At 37.0% G+C, this 18,387-nt stretch overlaps 2 protein-coding genes across 11 annotated transcripts in view; one reads left to right on the forward strand and one right to left on the reverse strand.

The window, feature by feature from the left end:
• PHF3 (PHD finger protein 3) overlaps positions 1-12,015 on the forward strand; it is a 52,350-nt gene extending 40,335 nt beyond the window's left edge. For all 10 annotated transcript variants that reach the window (XM_080341758.1, XM_080341750.1, XM_080341751.1 and 7 more), the window contains 8 exons: positions 39-155; positions 2,267-2,398; positions 2,896-3,028; positions 3,533-3,728; positions 5,036-5,183; positions 6,640-6,729; positions 7,608-7,803; positions 8,975-12,015. In XM_080341758.1, the coding sequence (XP_080197884.1) occupies positions 39-155; positions 2,267-2,398; positions 2,896-3,028; positions 3,533-3,728; positions 5,036-5,183; positions 6,640-6,729; positions 7,608-7,803; positions 8,975-11,154 (3,192 nt within the window). In that variant the 3' untranslated portion in view covers positions 11,155-12,015. The remainder of the gene's footprint in view (positions 1-38; positions 156-2,266; positions 2,399-2,895; positions 3,029-3,532; positions 3,729-5,035; positions 5,184-6,639; positions 6,730-7,607; positions 7,804-8,974) is intronic.
• Positions 12,016-15,044: 3,029 nt separating this feature from the next.
• EYS (eyes shut homolog) overlaps positions 15,045-18,387 on the reverse strand; it is a gene marked incomplete at its 5' end in the record, with an annotated part of 675,648 nt that continues 672,305 nt past the window's right edge. The window contains one exon of the mRNA XM_080341398.1: positions 15,045-16,311. Coding sequence (XP_080197524.1) covers positions 15,113-16,311 — 1,199 coding nt within the window. The 3' untranslated portion in view covers positions 15,045-15,112. The remainder of the gene's footprint in view (positions 16,312-18,387) is intronic.

Genomic DNA, 18,387 nt, shown 5'->3' on the forward strand with positions numbered 1-18,387 from the left:
CCTGTTGGTTAACTCTTCTACTTTTCTACTTTTTCCAGATATTATTTAAGAAAGTACTGAAAGGGGAGGTTACACCAGACCATCTAATAAAAATGAGCCCAGAAGAACTGGCTTCCAAAGAACTGGCTGCTTGGAGACGGAGAGAAAACAGACATGTGAGATTTGCCAACTTATGTTGTTTAGTTGACTGCCTAAGCGTATTTAACTTCTGTTTTCAGGTTAAATGTGTGTAGAAAGAACAGAATGTGCATTTCACAAAGCAACTCTGACTAATCAGGAGGATCTCTAGAATTTATTTAGTATTAAAACCATGAAGGGCTTGTTAGGACAGAAGTGAGAGAAGTGCAGTAAATTCCTAAAAGGGGGAAACCATGTGTTTTCCATGCAGCTTTGTTGCTGCTCACTCTTCCTTCTGTCTGGAGAGTGAAGGCGTCTTTGTTCTTACATCCAACAAGATTTTAAAGCTCTAGCTGGCGCTTTATACCCACCAGTTTCTTAAAAAGGGGGAGATAACCCTTTAGGCAAAACAAACTGAACTTGTGGTGTTTATAACTTACATACTGATGGAGCATGACAATTCACCCACCAAGAAGTAAACCTGAAGCTGAAAACCTGATCTGCCAGTCTGAAAAACACTCTAAAGGGGGAGATAAAAAAAGAAGTACAAAGTGTATTAGGTTAGTTTGAGCATTACTTTTCTCAAAACAGAGAGTCATGCTGTCTTTATTGCGGTGTTGACAGTTTCAAAGGGGAAGCAGGAATATAAGGAGCTGTGTTAATTTTACAGAAGATACCTTTTTCTTGGCTGTTACCCTGTTTATTAGGCAGTTAGTCTGATGATAGTTAACTGCAGTTAGTTACAAAATCTGAATTTGTGTTGACAGAATCTTTGGTATTTATATGCCACTTCATAGAACTGAAAGGTGCAAAATGTGGGTAGTGTGAACTGATGCATTTTGTGTTTGGGTTTTATGGTATTAGGAATTGTGGGTTATATCAAATGATTTCTGATAAAAAAATCAATGAGTAGGTACTTAAGATAGAATAAATGAAAGTTCATCCTCTTGAATTCTATGTGTTCACAACGAAAGAAAGGAATGTTCAGTGATAACTGATTCAGTACAGTGGGATGCTGTTTCAGACACTGCAATTAGCATCGCATCATCTATTATTCCTGGGTTTTGGGTTTTTTTTTTTTGCATATTGCAACTAGACCTGTTTATGAGTCACACAACTTTTTACTATTTCCTATGCAAAAATAGCTGTTGAATTATTCAGTTATCTTAAAGTTGTTTTGAGAGCTTAGAAAGACATGAAAAGTATGTTTATTCTGTAGCTATTGAAAGCCCATCTTTTCTAGTACGTCTTCATTCCGTTTATTTTATAAACATCAATAAAATACTGAAAACAGACCATACAAAACAGTATTCCACTGCTACAACTTCAAAACAAAAGGACCTACTGCTTAAAAATTACTGAAGGGTCCTAAATATTTCAGAGAAATACTTAAAAATTTCTAGAAGTTGAAATGGAATACAACATGTAAAATAAATTTATAATTTGTCTGTACCTTTAATTTTCCTATTCAAGCAAAACTTTGAAACTACTGCTTACTAATATTTTTGAAATTTCCCCAGTGTGTTCAAAAGTAACTTGTAGGTATTTGGCAGACAGGTAATGCAATCATAGAATCCTTGTTTCCTTATGAAACCTAACTTGCAATATTGAGGACAGCCAACACAAACTGTATTGGTTTAAGAAGTAGAAATGTGCTTTAAGAAGCAATTTAGAATTAATGATTTATGTTTTATTTTTTGCAACAGAGAAAAGCAGCAGTGCTGGTGAGAATTAGCATACCCGTTACTTTAAGAATACATTTAAATGTTTTTATTGAAGTAGAGCATTAGTTCTATGTACTCAAAAGACAAACTTTGGAAAAATATATGTATTTATGTCCTACATTGTCCCTATTACTATAGGAAAAGAGTTGATGCATTTTTTATTATAGCTCTTGGCCACCAGAACTACCCATCTTTAACTTCAGTGTTGAAAGTCAGCTTTGTAACTTGTTTAAACACAGGCCTGAAAATTACTTGCTGCACTGTTGGTGAAGTTAGTCCTGCTGCTTGACACTTGCAAAATAAGAATCTTTCCTTTTTTTCTCAGAGGGTTTCCTTAATTGCAGTTCAATTTTCTGTTGTTATATTTGTGAATTTCCAAGTTTTATCATATGTAAGTAAATATACATAACTTCCTGTTTTTACAGACAATTGAAATGATTGAGAAAGAACAGAGAGAAGTTGAAAGAAGACCTATCACCAAAATTACTCACAAAGGAGAAATAGAAATTGAAAGTGAAACACCAATGAAAGAGCAAGAGGAAGTTATGGAAATTCAGGTAGGAAAGAAAAAAGAGCAACGCAGTGCTCGCCGTGTAAAGTGGTTTGAATATGATCTTGTTGCTCACATATGTAATTATGTGTTAGGTCTGGTTTGAGTTTATTTTTTCTTTTAACCTTACTGACTTTCACTTCTGGGCCTTGTGGGTTTGGGGCATTATTTTATTTTATTTTATTTTAGTTATTTTATTTTTCTTTATTTTTATTTTTATTTATTATTCCTGCCCCCCCCTCCAAGTTAAGTCCATGACTGTATGATTTTAGCAATAGTAGAAAGTATTCTAAATCTTACCTAAAAGTTATTTACGAGTACCAGCTCATTCTTTAAATGCATTAGTAGATTTTTGTGGTAGCCTTTTAGGCTGTACAGCTAAAGGGACAGGTTTATGTCCGATGGGAAGAAAATACCGTCAAATATTTAAGCAATATGAGTAGCATTATTAGGACTATTAACAAAGGAAAAAAAGATAACTGAGAAGTGCTTGACTTTTCTTAGGAACCTAATATGAAGGTTTTTGAGAAGTCAGAGGAAGCTGAAAAAGATAAAGAAGCAAATGAATCTGCATCTCCAGACACTACAAGTCAACATAAAAATCATCTCTTCGATCTTAACTGCAAAATCTGCATAGGTAATTTTGCACAGCACATCAAAACAAATGCATCATGCTTGTATAATGCTTTTCAGTCATAAATCTCAATATACCTCAAGAATGTAAATAAATGTGGGGTGTTTTTTTTAGTTTGCTGACAGAGATGTGGAAGCACTCTTTTACTTTGTAATTTACCGAAGAGACAGTATTGACATGATACACTATTGGCATAAAGTTGCCTTCTACTTAAAAAAAAAAAGGGGGGGGTGCCTGCAGGGACAGAAATCTCTTTAATTGCGTATACATGCTGTTGCTGACTCCTCATTTCTTTATCTTATCCCATTACAGTGGCAATATTTACGGATAATAATATATAAATACATAGTGTATAAACTTGTATAAATGTTTATAAAATGTAAGTTAGGATAAAGAAATGATACTTCAGTGGCAATATATAGTATTTTTGGTGCATCTTCCTTCAGAGGAAGTCTACTTTTGTATCTTTAATAAAAAATGAAAAGCATTGCAATTCATTCTCTGCAGGCCGAATGGCACCACCTACTGATGATCTTTCTGCAAAAAAAGTGAAAGTGTCTGTTGGAGTTGCACGGAAGCAGTCGGACAACGAAGCAGAGAGCATTGCAGATGCCCTTTCGTCAACGTCAAGTATTTTAGCTTCAGAATTACTGGAAGATGATAAGCAAGACTCATCAAAATCATCATTGACACCTCTCCCAAAGTAATATAAATTGTAGAAAAAGTATTTAAAAATGAAAGACATTATTCATCTTGTTAAGCTATTATGACTAAAGCTAATTTTTCAAATGCCATTTCATTAATCCATTAGTGTACTTGAAGTTATACAGCTTCTTAGGAATGGGGTTTTCTGCTGAAGTAAGTGATGCTGTGCATTTGTATAAATAATACTACATATATTGTTGTGATTCCAGAATTTCTAATTACCACATTTTCTTTTTGGAGAAAAGTAAACAGCCTTACATTTTCTGGTGCAACAAGGCCTAAAAAGGCACGAGTTCACATTAAAAATATCAGAAAATAGATTTCATATTGTATTTTGCTATTAAGGAAAGTATTATGTACAGTGCTGCAGCTGAATGAGCATGTGTATATATAAAGCTGCAGAATTTGAGATTTCTCTAAACAGAGCATTTACACTGGTAAATCAGGGTAGTTTAAAATCTCAAAGCACCACTTTTCTAGAAATGACAGCTAATAGCAGCTTGCTTGATGTTTTGTTGCCATATTTGCTGTCAACTCTCTCTTCATTTTCTCCCACACTCTGCTACCCACTAAAGAGGGAATTGCAGTTTATAAGACTGGTTTTTTTTTTGTTTGATGGAGAGATTTCTAGAAAAACATTGACTCACAGTTATTTAGAATTGACCAGAGTTCATGCTGAAATTCTGCCTTTATCAGGACAGTGTGATCCTTTACCAAGGACAGTGGACTTTTTTTTTTTTTAATAGTTTGCTGGAGATTCAAATAAGTAATTTCTAATGTAGACAGAAAGAAACGTAGGTTACTGTAACAGCAAACGTGTGGCAGTACTGGGTGGCTAGCTCAAAACTGCCTAGAATATTTTGATAACATGTTGAGCTGTGTTGAAATGTGTAGGAGCCAGGAAAGCAGGGTGAAGGCCCACAGGCCCACAAGGGTCTTCTCTCCACCTCTCTATGGCAGGGGAAGATGTTACTGGATCTGCAGCACCTCATGTGTTTGTGTGTCCTCTTCAGTAGCATTTAGTATCTCTTGGACTAAATAACTTCTCCATTCTCAAAAGATACAGTAGTGAACTAATGTGCTGCTTGTCTGGCAGTCCCCTAACGTAACACATACCTACTCCTCTGGAAGGTGAGAAACGTGGTTGTCTACCTGTCTCTTTTCATTGACCCTCAAGTATGTTTAACTGAAAAATAAAATTCATAATGACAACTAATTTCCTTTACAAAGAAAGATTATAATTTACATGATCTTGCATAATATCTCATATTCTAAACAAAGTGGGTTTTGTTTGTCGTTTTTTAGGTCAGAAACACCTGGAACTGTGGAATGTGAAAGCCTGTTTCTGGCACGTCTGAATTTCATCTGGAAGGGTTTCATCAATATGCCTTCAGTGGCAAAGTTTGTCATTAAGGCTTATCCAGTTTCTGGCTCTTTTGATTATTTAACGGAGGTATTTATATTTACTGCAAAGAATGAAAAAATTCATCTGTTATCTTTGGTGACTTGTTTACCTTGTAGGCTAATCAAAGTATAATGAGGAAAGGCAGTGAAGCATGACCACTGCTCTGAGTAAAGTGTTTGTGGGAGGACATGGGTTAGGATATGCATTTGTAAGTAAGGTGTTTTTCAGCTTGTCTTATGTGGTTCATCAGGATTCAGGTTATTTGATATGTTTTAAGATGTTTTGCTCTCAGTGTAAGATGTTTCTTGAGGATAAGCAGAGTAATTTCCAGAGCTGGTTTTATAGAAGTTGAACATTTTGTTTATTATAGAACATCTTCTCTAGTGTAAAGGAGGAGGGAAAGATAGGACAAAATTTGCTACTGAGGTAACCACCTTGGTGCCATCCATTTTCTGAATTAGAGGTGAGAAAATTTGATCTCAGTTTTGAATTGAAAGCATTAAACAAGTCACTGCCAATTTTTGGCACAGAAGTGTCTACTGGTTCTTTTTGTTGACAGTGCAAGAAAACTTCTCATCTTCTACAAGAGAAGCCTGCATAATGGGATGTATTTTTTTGCCTATCTGGTGGCAATTCTGGTCCTAACCTTATAAGACTAAATACTACCTGAAAACAAAAAGTTTATGAAGCGTTCTCTTCAGTGTCTTAGAGGCAGGAAAGGGCTGCAACTGCCTATAATAGATGTCCTTATGGCATAAAGTAAGGATCAGAGGGCTCATAAGGCTCATTGTTACTACTCGCCAATGACACAGGATGCAACAGCTTTCTAATTAAAAGCACTTAGGTCTTCTATTAATGTGATTATCTTTGCTATAAATCTTCAGTGAAGTGCAGGATATGCAATACCATTTAATACTAAAGGATTATTTTACAAATATGTTGTTCTGCAAACTCTTCTGCTTTATTTCAAAAAACTGTTTTTCCTTAGCTGTTCTTAAATAATTTTGAAAGTCTATTTTTGTTACTTGTGAATAGTGAATTCAAAAGTACCCAAGAACAAATGTATGTCTATGTATGCACGTGTGAGTTGGTTACGTTTGTCCCTCATGATTAAGATTCTGAAAGTTTATTATATTCCTTCGTAAGTGTGGGGCTCCCACAGCAGTTTGATCTTACAGATAACTTGGGTGTTTCCAGGGCACAGTACAGTTATGTTTACAGTTAATGTTGCTGAAATAAATAATTTTGGGGAAGGTATAGACAAACAGTATTGAATGATAATGAATTTAGTACAGATCATTCACTTTGCACTGAAAACACTAATTTAAATATCAAAAATATAAATATTAATTAGTTTCTACTGTTGTGACCTCTACTAATATTTTAAAATTATAATTTAAGAACTGTAAGAATTCAGTATGTCTAACATGTTAAATAGATATTTTATGAAGGTTCTACCACAATTTTTAAGTTGGATTCAGATATCTGTTGTCCTTTCTCATAGGATTTACCTGATAGTATTCAAGTAGGTGGCAGAATATCACCTCACACCGTCTGGGAGTATGTAGAAAAAATCAAAGCTTCTGGGACCAAGGTAAGAATTTTACATATTGAAGACTTGCTGTTTAACCTATATCCTATTGATCCTAAGGATTTTTTTTCCTGGAACATTTGCAAAATACATGACACTGTAAGGATAACTGACTGTTACATTGAGTGGGTTGGATGTCAGCTGATGATGTGTATTTTCTTACAATCTAATCTTAAGCTGTCATTTGCTGTTTGAGAATACCTGTATTCCTTTGAGCCAGTAACTCATTGTGAATGTTTGGACACCACATGACTCAAGTGTCACTCTTTAGTTTTGGTGCTGTGACAGTATGCAAATCCATCTCAGTGGTCCTCTGCTGGACTTGTCCCGTGGTGTGCGGGGTGTCCTTGTGCTGGAGAGCCCACAACTAGACAGTGTCCTCCAGATGCTCTCTCACAACTGCTGGATAGAAGGGAATAATCATTTCCCCTGGGCTGCTGGCTGCTGTGGTTCTGACACTCACATGCATTTGGCCTTCTTGGCATGAACATGTTGCTGGTTCACATTTAGCTTGTCCACTCAGATCCCTGTGTCCTTTTATGCCAAGCTGCTTTTCAGCCAGCCGATCCCCTGACCTGTCCTGGTGCGTGGGGTTACTCCATCTCAAGGTGCAAGATTTTGCATTTGCTTTTGCTGACCTTCGTGCACTGAAATTCATTTTTTTTTATAGACTAAATGCTTTTTATTTGTTTTCCTCAGTTTTCTTTAATTATTTTTGGCCCTGTTACTGCTCCTTCTGTGTCTCTTTTTATCTGCATTCATGGGGGGGCTTTTTCTCTTCATCTGAACTATTCTTTTAAATAAAGAGCAGTCAGTAAAACAATCAAAATTTCTTAGAAAAATGTGTCTGACTATCTTTTTCTCTCTCTTTTTGTAAACAGGAGATCTGTGTAGTTCGCTTTACCCCTGTCACTGAAGAAGATCAGATATCCTATGCATTGCTGTTTGCCTATTTCAGCAGTAGAAAACGCTATGGTGTAGCGGCTAATAACATGAAGCAAGTGAAAGATTTGTACCTCATCCCTTTAGGTTCCTCAGATAAAGTCCCACATCATCTTGTGCCTTTTGATGGGCCTGGTAAGTACAGCTTGGAATTTAGAACTTTATTATTGTAATGCTACTTAAAGACATTTACAACAGGAATATACGAGAAAATTACATTTAAAAATGCCAGTTATTCTGTTCAAATATATTGTGAGTTTTCCATAGTTTTATATTAGCTTTCTTGAAAAGACATCGATTTCCCATTGTGAGATTCTTTGGATGCTTTAAGTATTGTTGGAAAAATTACTGCGTATAACTTTGTTTCATGTTTACAACATTCTTCTTCTAACCCAGGTGGCTTTGTAGGTTACAGTTTCAGTAAATTCAGTGATGCGAGTGAACTATGATAGTAGGCATACTGAGTTCCAAATTAATACTCAAACTTTAAAATATTATTTTTCATTATTTGAAATCTACTAATTCATTTTATTTCTCAAGTGTTCCAAATTTTCTTAAAAAAAAAAAAAAGACATAGAAAGTTTAAAAAACGTGTAGGCAAGGAAGAAAAGATCCTGAAACGGCTCTCAGTTGTTCCAAATATACCTGAGTTATCTTGTATCAATTTATTTTGATTATAAAAATTTGTGGACAATTTCTTCTTTCGAGATAGGCAGGGCCGAAATGAAGACATGATGAGCTACAACCCACTTTTTTTTTGCAAGAACCTAAATTACACAGAACAAAATATACGTAGTGAAGAGGTAGCTAATAGTGTGCCTTGAAATACCAGACCTTCGTGGAGTGAGGGAAGCATTTTGGAACGTCACTCTTGGTAGATCTTTGAAGTACCTCTACCTTAAATCAATTTGGAGACTTGGTGGTTGCAAGTGTGCAAGTACTTTTTTTCCCTCGTGTGCTTTGCTACCACTGTTAGCAGACTGTAGCTGTTTTAAACTAACATGTTTAACTTCTGTGCTTTTTCTTATGTGACTAGATGTCCTATATACCTGTCTTGTAATCAGCATTTTGAAGTTATAGTGGGCAATATAGTACTTAAAGCAATTTTAATTTGCAATGTTTGAAGTAATAATTTTTATGTTGGAAATACATTTTTGATAATTTTGTTTGTTATGTTTAATGATGGAAATTTCAGATGTCATAAAATGCTTTCTCTAATATAAGAGTATGTGAGTTATTTTTGTTAAAATGATTGTCTTAACCAAAACATAAGGAGATGATAAATTGCTGTTACAATTTTGTACAGGGATTGAAATACATCGACCAAACTTATTACTGGGATTGATAATTCGCCAGAAAATGAAGAGGCAGATTACTGCTGTTGCAAGTGTTACTAGTAGTTTTGTGGATGAAGCTTCTGAAAGTACCTTGAGTAGCTTGCCACCAGAGAAGAAAAGCAAGCCAAACAAACCTGAAGTTTCTCATCATGAGTTGGCACTAGAAGAAGAAGAGGAAAATGATTTTTTTAATTCCTTCACAACTGTGCTACACAAGCAGAGAAATAAACCTCAGCAATCTAATATAGATGATGTTCCAGCAGTTACTGAACCATTGGTAGAGAGTACCAAACATGAACCACCAAAGCCTCTCAGATTTCTTCCTGGAGTCTTGGTTGGATGGGAAAATCAGCCTTCAACTCTGGAGCTTGCAAATAAACCACTGCCAGTCGATGATATTCTTCAAAGCCTGTTGGGTACGACAGGGCAAGCATATGAGCCCAGCAATTCAGAAGCGGGTCCCAGTGAAGACATACCATTATTAAATGAGCAGTCAACCTTAAAAGAAGAAAACATGGATGTTGCTGAGGTAACTACTGAAGGTAGTGAAGCAAAGACTGGTTTGGATGATCTACAAGAGTCCACTAACGCAACTGTAACTGTGGATGCAGCAGCTGTAGGTACCTCAAGTTCTGCAAGAAGTGCTGGATCTTTAATAGGGCTGAGTCTTAAGGGAAAACCTCCAGATGTCTCTACAGAAGCATTTTTAGCAAATTTGTCTGCTCAGGCACAGAATAAAGAAACTGAAGAAAGTAAAGAAAATGACCCAAAACAGCAGATACCTGACAAGGATAATGTTGCACAGGAAGTTAGAAGGACGACAAATTCCAGCTTTTCTTCCTCATCAAATGCAGGGAAAACAAACAATGAGAACAACATTAATGTTGGCTCTGCTGAAGGTAGCACTGCTAATACCTCTAAATCACCACCATTTATTAATCTTAAACGAGACCCACGACAGGCAGCTGGACGAAGCCAGCAGACTAATACTTCGGAAAACAAGGAAGGAGACGTTGGCAGAAATGAAGACCGACAGAATGCTTCAGGAAATGATCAAGTGGAACCAGAAAATAAACGATCTTCTGGAGAAGTGGGCTTAAGCCTGTATCAAAGTGACACGCAAACCAGTGAGGCACAGTACAGTTCAACTGCAGCAAAAGCAGATAGCATGTGTGCATCACAAGCGGAAGATACCAAACACTCGCAGGAAGATGCACTGATGCAAAACATTGAAACAGTGAACTCATTTAGAAGAGGACCAGCAGCTGCTTCATCTCATTTTGAAACTGAAAACTCTTCTCGTTCTGAATTCATTTCCAAAGTCCAAAGCCCTGTTACAACTGGCAGCTTCCCATCTGTTAGACCTCCACAGCAGAATTTCCAGCATCCTAAACCTAATCCCCCTGGGTTTCAGTTTCAGGCTCCTGCACCTCATAACTTCCCCCCACAGAACAACCCTATGTTTGGATTTCCTCCTCATTTACCACCTCCACTTCTTCCTCCTCCAGGCTTTGGCTTTTCTCAGAATCCGATGATGCCATGGCCACCCGTTGCTCACTTATCAGGTCAGCCACCACGCTATGCTGGACCCATTGGACAAGGGCTACCGGTGGCTCACAAACAATCAAGATTTTTGGGGCCAGAAAATTTTTTTCAGAGTAAAGATAGTAGGAGACCAGAAAGACGCCACAGCGATCCTTGGGGCAGACAAGAACAGCATTTGGAGAGAGGGTTCAGTAGAGGAAAAAATGATCAACACAGGCAAAGATTTTACAGTGAATCCCATCACCAAAAGAAAGACAGACATGAGAAAGAGTGGAACAATGAAAAATATTGGGAGCAAGATTCTGAAAGAAACAGACGCAGAGACAGAAACCAGGAAAAAGAGAGAGAGAGGAAAAGCAGAGAGGAAGGACAGAGAGACAAAGAAAGATTGCGGTCTCCCCACAGTGATAGGGCTGCTGATGGAAAAAGCCCCAGAGAGACTAGAAATCCAGAAAAAAAGACGGAAAAGCCTAAAAGTGAAGAACAGGCTCATGACAAAGATAAGGAGAGGGAGAAAGGCAAAGAGAAGCATAGAGAACGAGAAAGTGAAAAGAACAGAGAGAGACATAGGGACCACAGTGATAAAACTAAAAGCAAAAGGTAAAAAGATGCAGGCAGTCTTTTAAAATCCTATTTAAATAAACTGTTAGAGTAACGTCGTAAAACTTTGTATAAAAAAAAAGCCTGCTAGGATTGTGCCATCTTTTTTATTCAGTGTTGGTGTTTTGCAGAAACAAATCTGTCTTCTGGTACCACTCGATGTACCAATACTCATCCTTTTTTTCATTATACCAACTATCGCTAGAAGTAGGAGTTCAATATTTTTAAAAGTTTTACATTGCTGTATATTCAAAATTTTAAAGATTTCTTTTATTAATATGCAATAAAAGCTTAGAAATTTTCTTAGCTGATGAAGTTGGCTTAAGTCTGCAGTATAATTGCTGCCTTTGGTAATTTGTGCTCTCTTCTGTTTTAAGATGCTCTGCTAATTTTAAAGGTGAATTTCATACAATAACCTTCTTTTTAAATTGCACTGTTTTTACAGACTGTAGCAAAGGGCCTCAGAATCCACAAACATTATAACAAAATATAATATGTCCGGAGGTGTGAAGAGTGGGGTTTTTTTTTTAATTATTCAGTAGGACAACAAAATAATTGAAGTGTGTTTCATTAGTTTTTCAAGTATTTCCTAAGCATCTGAAGCAGTTTGTGACCAGAAATTGAAAGGCTGAGCTGCTCAAATGTTACTGCTTTAAACTGCACTTGTTTTAATAAGAAAGCATTTTTAACCTAAATTCTTGAAAATATGATTTGTAGTAGTAAATTCATTTCTCCCACCATTTTCCATGCTTCAAAAACTTGAATATCTAAGCTTGTACATTACTTTGTGTTTTGCTATCCTTTTTACTGTAAAATGTAAATATTTTAAGGGATATTTTGATTCTAAAATGATAAAACTTTCTCACATACTGTCTGTGTTTGATTTCATAGGTGTGAAACTGTAGGCTAAACGAATATAGCAGGCTGAGTTACACAATGCCACATTTGTTCTACACTTCATGGCTCGGATGTTTCAAGTTTTGGGGGGTGAAGAGTGGGGGAGAAGGGCAGAAGGGTGTTTTGTACCATTGGGACTTCCAGTAAATTGATATTTTGTGGAGACTATCATCCACTGATGCAAAACAAAAAGCAAAAATAGGCAAACATGAAAACATATCTCCTGCTCTTATACTTCTTAAAATACACTGTTCACTTTGAGTCTGTCAGAAACAACAAAAATATTCCACCATATATAGAAAAACTTAGGTTTATTGTTCTGGTTTTCAGTGTTGGTAGGTTGGTCGATTGTTTTTTTTCACATGACGTTATGTACTGACGTAGCATTTTGCACTTTGCTGATGAAAATCCTCTTCTTTCCAGAAAGGTCTTTCCGGTTTAACAATACACTAATTCTTAGTTTTAATTATTAATATATTTTAAGGCAAAATATAATTTGGATACGTTGCAGGCAGCTGCATGAAATAAAGGGGGCAGTAAACCTATATTATATTAACTAATGTTTCGTAGACTCATAGCTGAGAAGATTCATGAGGAAAAAATCTTCAGTTTGTTAGTAGCTTTAATAGCATGATACTGTGACATGATTATGTTTGCTTTTCTCCAAATTAATTCCATGGTCTCTATAGCAGTAGTGCCATTGAATATATCTGGTAGTATTATGGATGTGTTTTGTTGTTTAAATAATTACATCAGGGTTCTTTAGACACAGAAGTGCACCAAAGCATTGTTCTGGTTTTTTTGGAGTAAGTTTTAAGTCAGCAGCTCTGCTTGTGAAGATTTTCTTTTGACCTGTTCAAGAGTATAACAGTCTACTTATGGTCCCCGGGCAACCCATCTCTCACATTCACATCCATTTGTGCTCTAAAAATAAACTGGGAGCAATGAAAATTGCATCTGTCTGTATGAAAAGGCCAGGAATGCTTTCTGACAGAACTACCAGAAATAATTTATTTGGAAAGAATATGTAAAATTTGCCATGTGCTTTACTGCCCCCCTTTTGTATGCAGAACCTGAAGAGAGCCTCAGTAAAACAGCTCTTGAGAGAGAGGGTTTTTAGGAGTTTAAATTAACAAGCAGCAACAGTTTCCAGGATTTGATCCTAGAGTCTGAGTTAGTGTAAATGGGAGTAAATCCCGCTACTGCAGGAATAAAGGACATTGTCTTCTCCATTGCCTTCAGCCACCCGTGTTGGCTGGAAGTGCTCCCATGACTTGTTACTTGTTTCACACTGAATCGCTGCTCAGGCCACAGAAGGCAGCGCGCACTGAGGAGGAACTGGCAGTACCCCAGCAGCCCCCGAGAGAACAGGATAAACCCTAAATACGCTTCCTTCCCGGCATCACATGGCCATAAAAGGCCCTTCTAGGAGAAACTAGAAGAGGAGAAGAATCTGGGCCAGCTCTAATGCCAAGTGGGCTTCATGAGCTGCCTATTGGGAAGAGGCTTCAGTGCATCGGGCTGATTGCTTGAGGGCTCAGAGCAGCTGAAGAGGGTGGAAGGAACCTCACCAACCTCTGCAAACCCTTATTAAAATGTCTCAGGGTAATTCCATCACTGCATCCCACCTTAGTTATCTTCAAGTCATCTGTAACTGACTTGACAGTGCATTCGTTGCTGCATACTAATTATGGATATGTGGAAAGTAACGTGTGTCACCTGGTTTTACTGTATGTATTGTCTCTGCTTTATGGAAAGACAAAAAAAATTAGAAATCGTTGCTTGTTTCTGATGGGTACCCACTGAAGACTTGTATTCGGAGAATTTCCGTGCAAGGAGGTGATGGTTTATTATCTGCTTTTGAGCAACAGTAAAGTAAAAAAGGAAAAGATAGGAATCAGTCACTATTTTATTTAAGTGTTTTACTTATACGGTAAGTCAGCAGTCAAATAAGAAATGTAGATACTATCATAAATCATTTGTTTAAGCACATTAAAATATAACTTGATGTATTTTGGTTTTATTGCTGACTAAACTAGAATATAACAGCTTTTTCAGAAGGAATAGAGTTTTCACATTTGTATATGAAGAGCTCTATTTATTTTTGAGGTTATGTAAATTCGATTTACTGGGGCCAAAACCTTTGTTTAGTAAATTTTCAAAATCTCATTTAGGGGCATATAAGCCAGAAAAGTATGTCTAAAGCAAAGCAGTTCTTAGACTCCCTAGTTTTTAAGCTGTTAGGAATAGAAGTTACCTGTAGGCTGACTGCCACCTTCCCACGTTCCAGTCGTGAATGGTTAAAACAAAGAGTTTTCATGTAGTCAAACAGGGGAGACCTCTGCTGGAGAAGACCAGGAGGCATATTTTATATCTGTTCAAGAATTAAGTAAAATACCTTTTCTACTCTTAAAATCATTCTTCTTTAAGTGTAATATTTTAGTCGGAAGACAGGCTTAATTCCTACCCTCTTACAAAAACGCATAAGTGATGGATAGAGACTCAGGAGGAAGGGAGAATGTCATCACCTTTTAGACTTAATAAATAATTACAGATGTTATGATTTTTAGAATTCTCATTACAAGAAACATTCTTTAATCCCAAGAGCACCTTTTTTTTCTCCGTCCAATTTCAGTTTTCACACTTGACCTTAATGTTACAAAATTATAAAAATTCTAATACAATTTAAGTTTTGGAGAAACAGGTAAGTTGTGTGTTCTCATAAACCAACAAACAATTAATACTGGCATGACAGTTGGCTTTATAAGCTAATTGCTACCTATTTTTCTACAAAACTATTTCCAGCACAATAAAGAAAGAAACTGCAGACTTTCCCATTATTTTAAAGTAACTACTGAAGAGTATATGTAAGTAATTATAAGTAAAGCAGCTGATCACGTTTTAGATATGCTATTAATACTCAACATTAAAAAAAAAAAGAATTAGAGATGATTTTATTAAGCACTTCCTTATGTTGGTTTGCAAGCCTTACACTGCCAGCTAACACAAGAAGCAGGAGGAAAAGGAAATTCATCACTTTTAAAGAGTTTTAAACAGTTTTTCAATTAATTTCCATAATTTCCATTGTAAACATTATACCCTTCTGCTTTCATTAGCTGAATCTTCTTAGAATCTTGGAAGAGCACAACATCTTTAATTTTGCCAATGAATTCCTTCTGAAAAAGCCCTGTAGTGACTATATTGACTTTTCTGCCAATTTCAAACCCTCCAAAATAACAAATGCCTCCATAGTTTAAAGCAGTGTATTTTCTGTGTGGATCAATATCTTCAAAAAGAATGAGCTCCTCATCAAGGTATACCTTAATACAAGTTTGATTTTGAACTACAGTAACAAAATGCCATTTTTCATCACAACAGGTGTAGTATTTGCTGTGAATTAGAGGGACAGAGATTCTTTCTCCAAGATTAATCACAACTTTTAATGTTCCATTGGCAAGACCAATGGCAAGGAAATCATTATCTTCATCTTCACCTTTTCCCATCCATACTATTAAGCCTTCAGTTTGATTGGTAGTAAAATTTAAAGAAATGCGGCTATACTGGAGGTCTCTTTTTCCATAATAAGGATCTGTGTATTTGATGTAGGAGTTGCCAATGAACTTTGCTATGAAAAATCTGGTTTCGCTGTCACAGTACTTACCTGACCAGCCTAGTGCACAGACACACGTGTATGAAAACAAAGCAGGCTGAGGAATACAGAGAGCTTGAGACCCACACCTGTTTTGTGAACAGTGAACAGATTGTTCGCACGTGCTCCCTGTCCACTCTTGTGGGCAAGAACAAGAGAAGCCTGAGTTTTCAACTCGACATGTTCCATTATTTTTGCACACTGTGTAACCACAAGCTGTTCCATCACAGTCACCGACGTTGGCTCCACCTTTGGGGTCAGTCACGGTAAGCCTCAGTTCCCTGTTGTTTATTACAATTTCTCGTATACAGCCAGTGAAACCTGTGGGTTCATTTCCTACTGCCATTGAATGGACAAGGTTTAAGGAGGAAACCCCTCCAACAAAAAAATCTGTGTGCGTGTCTAGCGCGGTCATTCCAGGACTAGCGTTTTGAGTGATGTTGATGCCATCCAGGTCCAGGTAGCCTTCATTACCCACTCTTCCAGCTTTGAGCGAATGCCATGTATGGCCATTTGCACGAACCTTCTGAAAGGTCTGCAGGATGACTGTCTTGTCTCCAAGATTGTAGCGTAACTGTATATATCCATTTAGTAATGATATGCATAGAAAGTCACCTGTAAAAAACAGTATGAAATAGTTTTACTTTTTAGGGGCAGCACGCTGAAGATGCGTGATGACACAGGTGATGGTTTCACACCTGCACTTCCCCAATTCTTATTTTCAGTAGCCTTGTACCATCATCATGTATAAATCACACAAAGGAATCATCCATAAGCTTTTTGTGGCCTTTTTTTCATTATTGGAAACTGAGCTCATATTTGCTTCAAAGAAAAGCCCAGCTTTCTGAAAAGCTCTGCTTTGATGCAGAGACTAGATAACTGTGAGGTGGGAGGACACAGGATCTCTTTGGCAACCAAGGAATGCGAGCTGGTGTTCCCACAAAAACAAGCAAGTTTTGGCCGAGTTATAAACACCAGCATACTCTGTTTCATATGGTGAATAAAGGCTTGATAGATTTGTCAGTTTAGTGCACTGGAAGTTTGTCTGCACCTAACACACTGCTTTCCCTGAAGCTGCTTTTTGCAACAGGGATATTTTGGCTTTAATAATCTGACAGCTGTAGGAACAGATAAGGTTTTTATTGAATTGTTCTTTGTAGGCCTCCATGACAGGTGATATTAGGAGGAAGTTATCTTTTCTTGTACTACCAGTGTTTCTGGCCTTACAGGCAATATAAAGGGAGAGAGGGTACCACTGTGAACTGTGCCTACAAACGTGAAGAAGAAAAACTGGGAAAGGTGAGGAAATGGAAGCTGGAAGGAAAGTATTGAAGGGTGGAGATGGAGTCTAATAGGGGAAGGTGACAGGCAGGCAGAAGAGGATAGCGAAAGACTGCAAATGAAAGTCACCTTTTCAAACTTTGCAATTTAACTTTTTTGATATATTGCTTTTGGAAATAGTAGGTATAAGGTTTTTTTGTTTGTTTGGGGTTTTTATTTGTTTTTAATAAATTGATAAATATGTTTATTAAAGTTGAATGTAAGCTTTCTGTCCTAATAGTTACTGGTAAAACTTAAGTTCATGTAGTATTTTACTAATGAAAAAATACTTTTAAATTTGGAAAGTACAGTGTCCTTAAAAATTCAGCATTCTTAAGGGCAGACCTGTTAGTAGAACGAATGAAGTTTGCTTTCTTGGGAGTTTCATTTCTGAGTATATCTAATCCTTGAATTATGCTGCCTTTAGTGAAGTTAAAAATGAATAGCTTAATTTACTGGAGGCTTGTGAAAATTACTAAAATGACACCTCTCTTTTTTCTGGAGATGTTTCAATTTTATTAGCGGCCGTAGAGCACGTGCTTCATACCACACCTTCCCTGCCCCAGACAACCACAGAAGAATGAGAAGGCTCTTCCTTCTTTCAGCTTCAGCATAGTGATGGCAGAGCTCTTCCTTCTAGCTTGCTAGTTCCAGCTGTGATGATCCGTTTTACCTACCTGTGTTTAGTGTTCTTTTTGAGTACCTTGTTTGGTTTTACATTTTTCAGAAAATGAATAACATTCTCTTCACTTGTGGTTTCTCTTGCTCAGTGATGTGGCCTTAAGCTTGCTTCATTTTTCAGTGCATAGTCTGAATGCACTCCTCTCACTTGTTTGTTTGAGCAATGTACATAACCCGCTTGTCTATTTTTTTTATCAGGACCTCAATCCTAGGGTAAGAAAGGAGCATCAGAAAAAGTACCTGAACTACCTCTTTGGCAACCTTCAATCCCCTCTCCTACTCAAACATGCAGACTTGCCCAAGGACATGAGTGCTCATTCCTTGCAGTCTAGGAAGAAGGAAGACATCTGACCAGGGTTCCTTGTTCATCTGTCTTGTAATGAAGATCTGGAGAAACTGGAACTTTCTCCAAGACTTCTTGGCCTGCAGGGAAGTTTTTCGGTAGCTTTGCACATTAGACAACAATCCGTCTGAGACAACATTAGAGAATAGTGCTTCAGTGACGTCTAGGAAAAAATGGGCACGGTTTCAGCAGGGCTTCTGACTCAAGCCTAACAATGTCTGTGGCTAATGTACTTGCAGTCAGGTTCAGAGTCTTATTTAGTCTTTTTACAAGAGCAAATCTATGTTATTGCATTTGCTATTAAAGTGTAAAGAAAGGTTATGACTGAGTACTCTGGATTGTGCCTT

This window comes from Nesoenas mayeri (assembly GCF_963082525.1).
Source record: "Nesoenas mayeri genome assembly, chromosome: 3".
Taxonomy (NCBI): Eukaryota; Metazoa; Chordata; class Aves; order Columbiformes; family Columbidae; genus Nesoenas; species Nesoenas mayeri.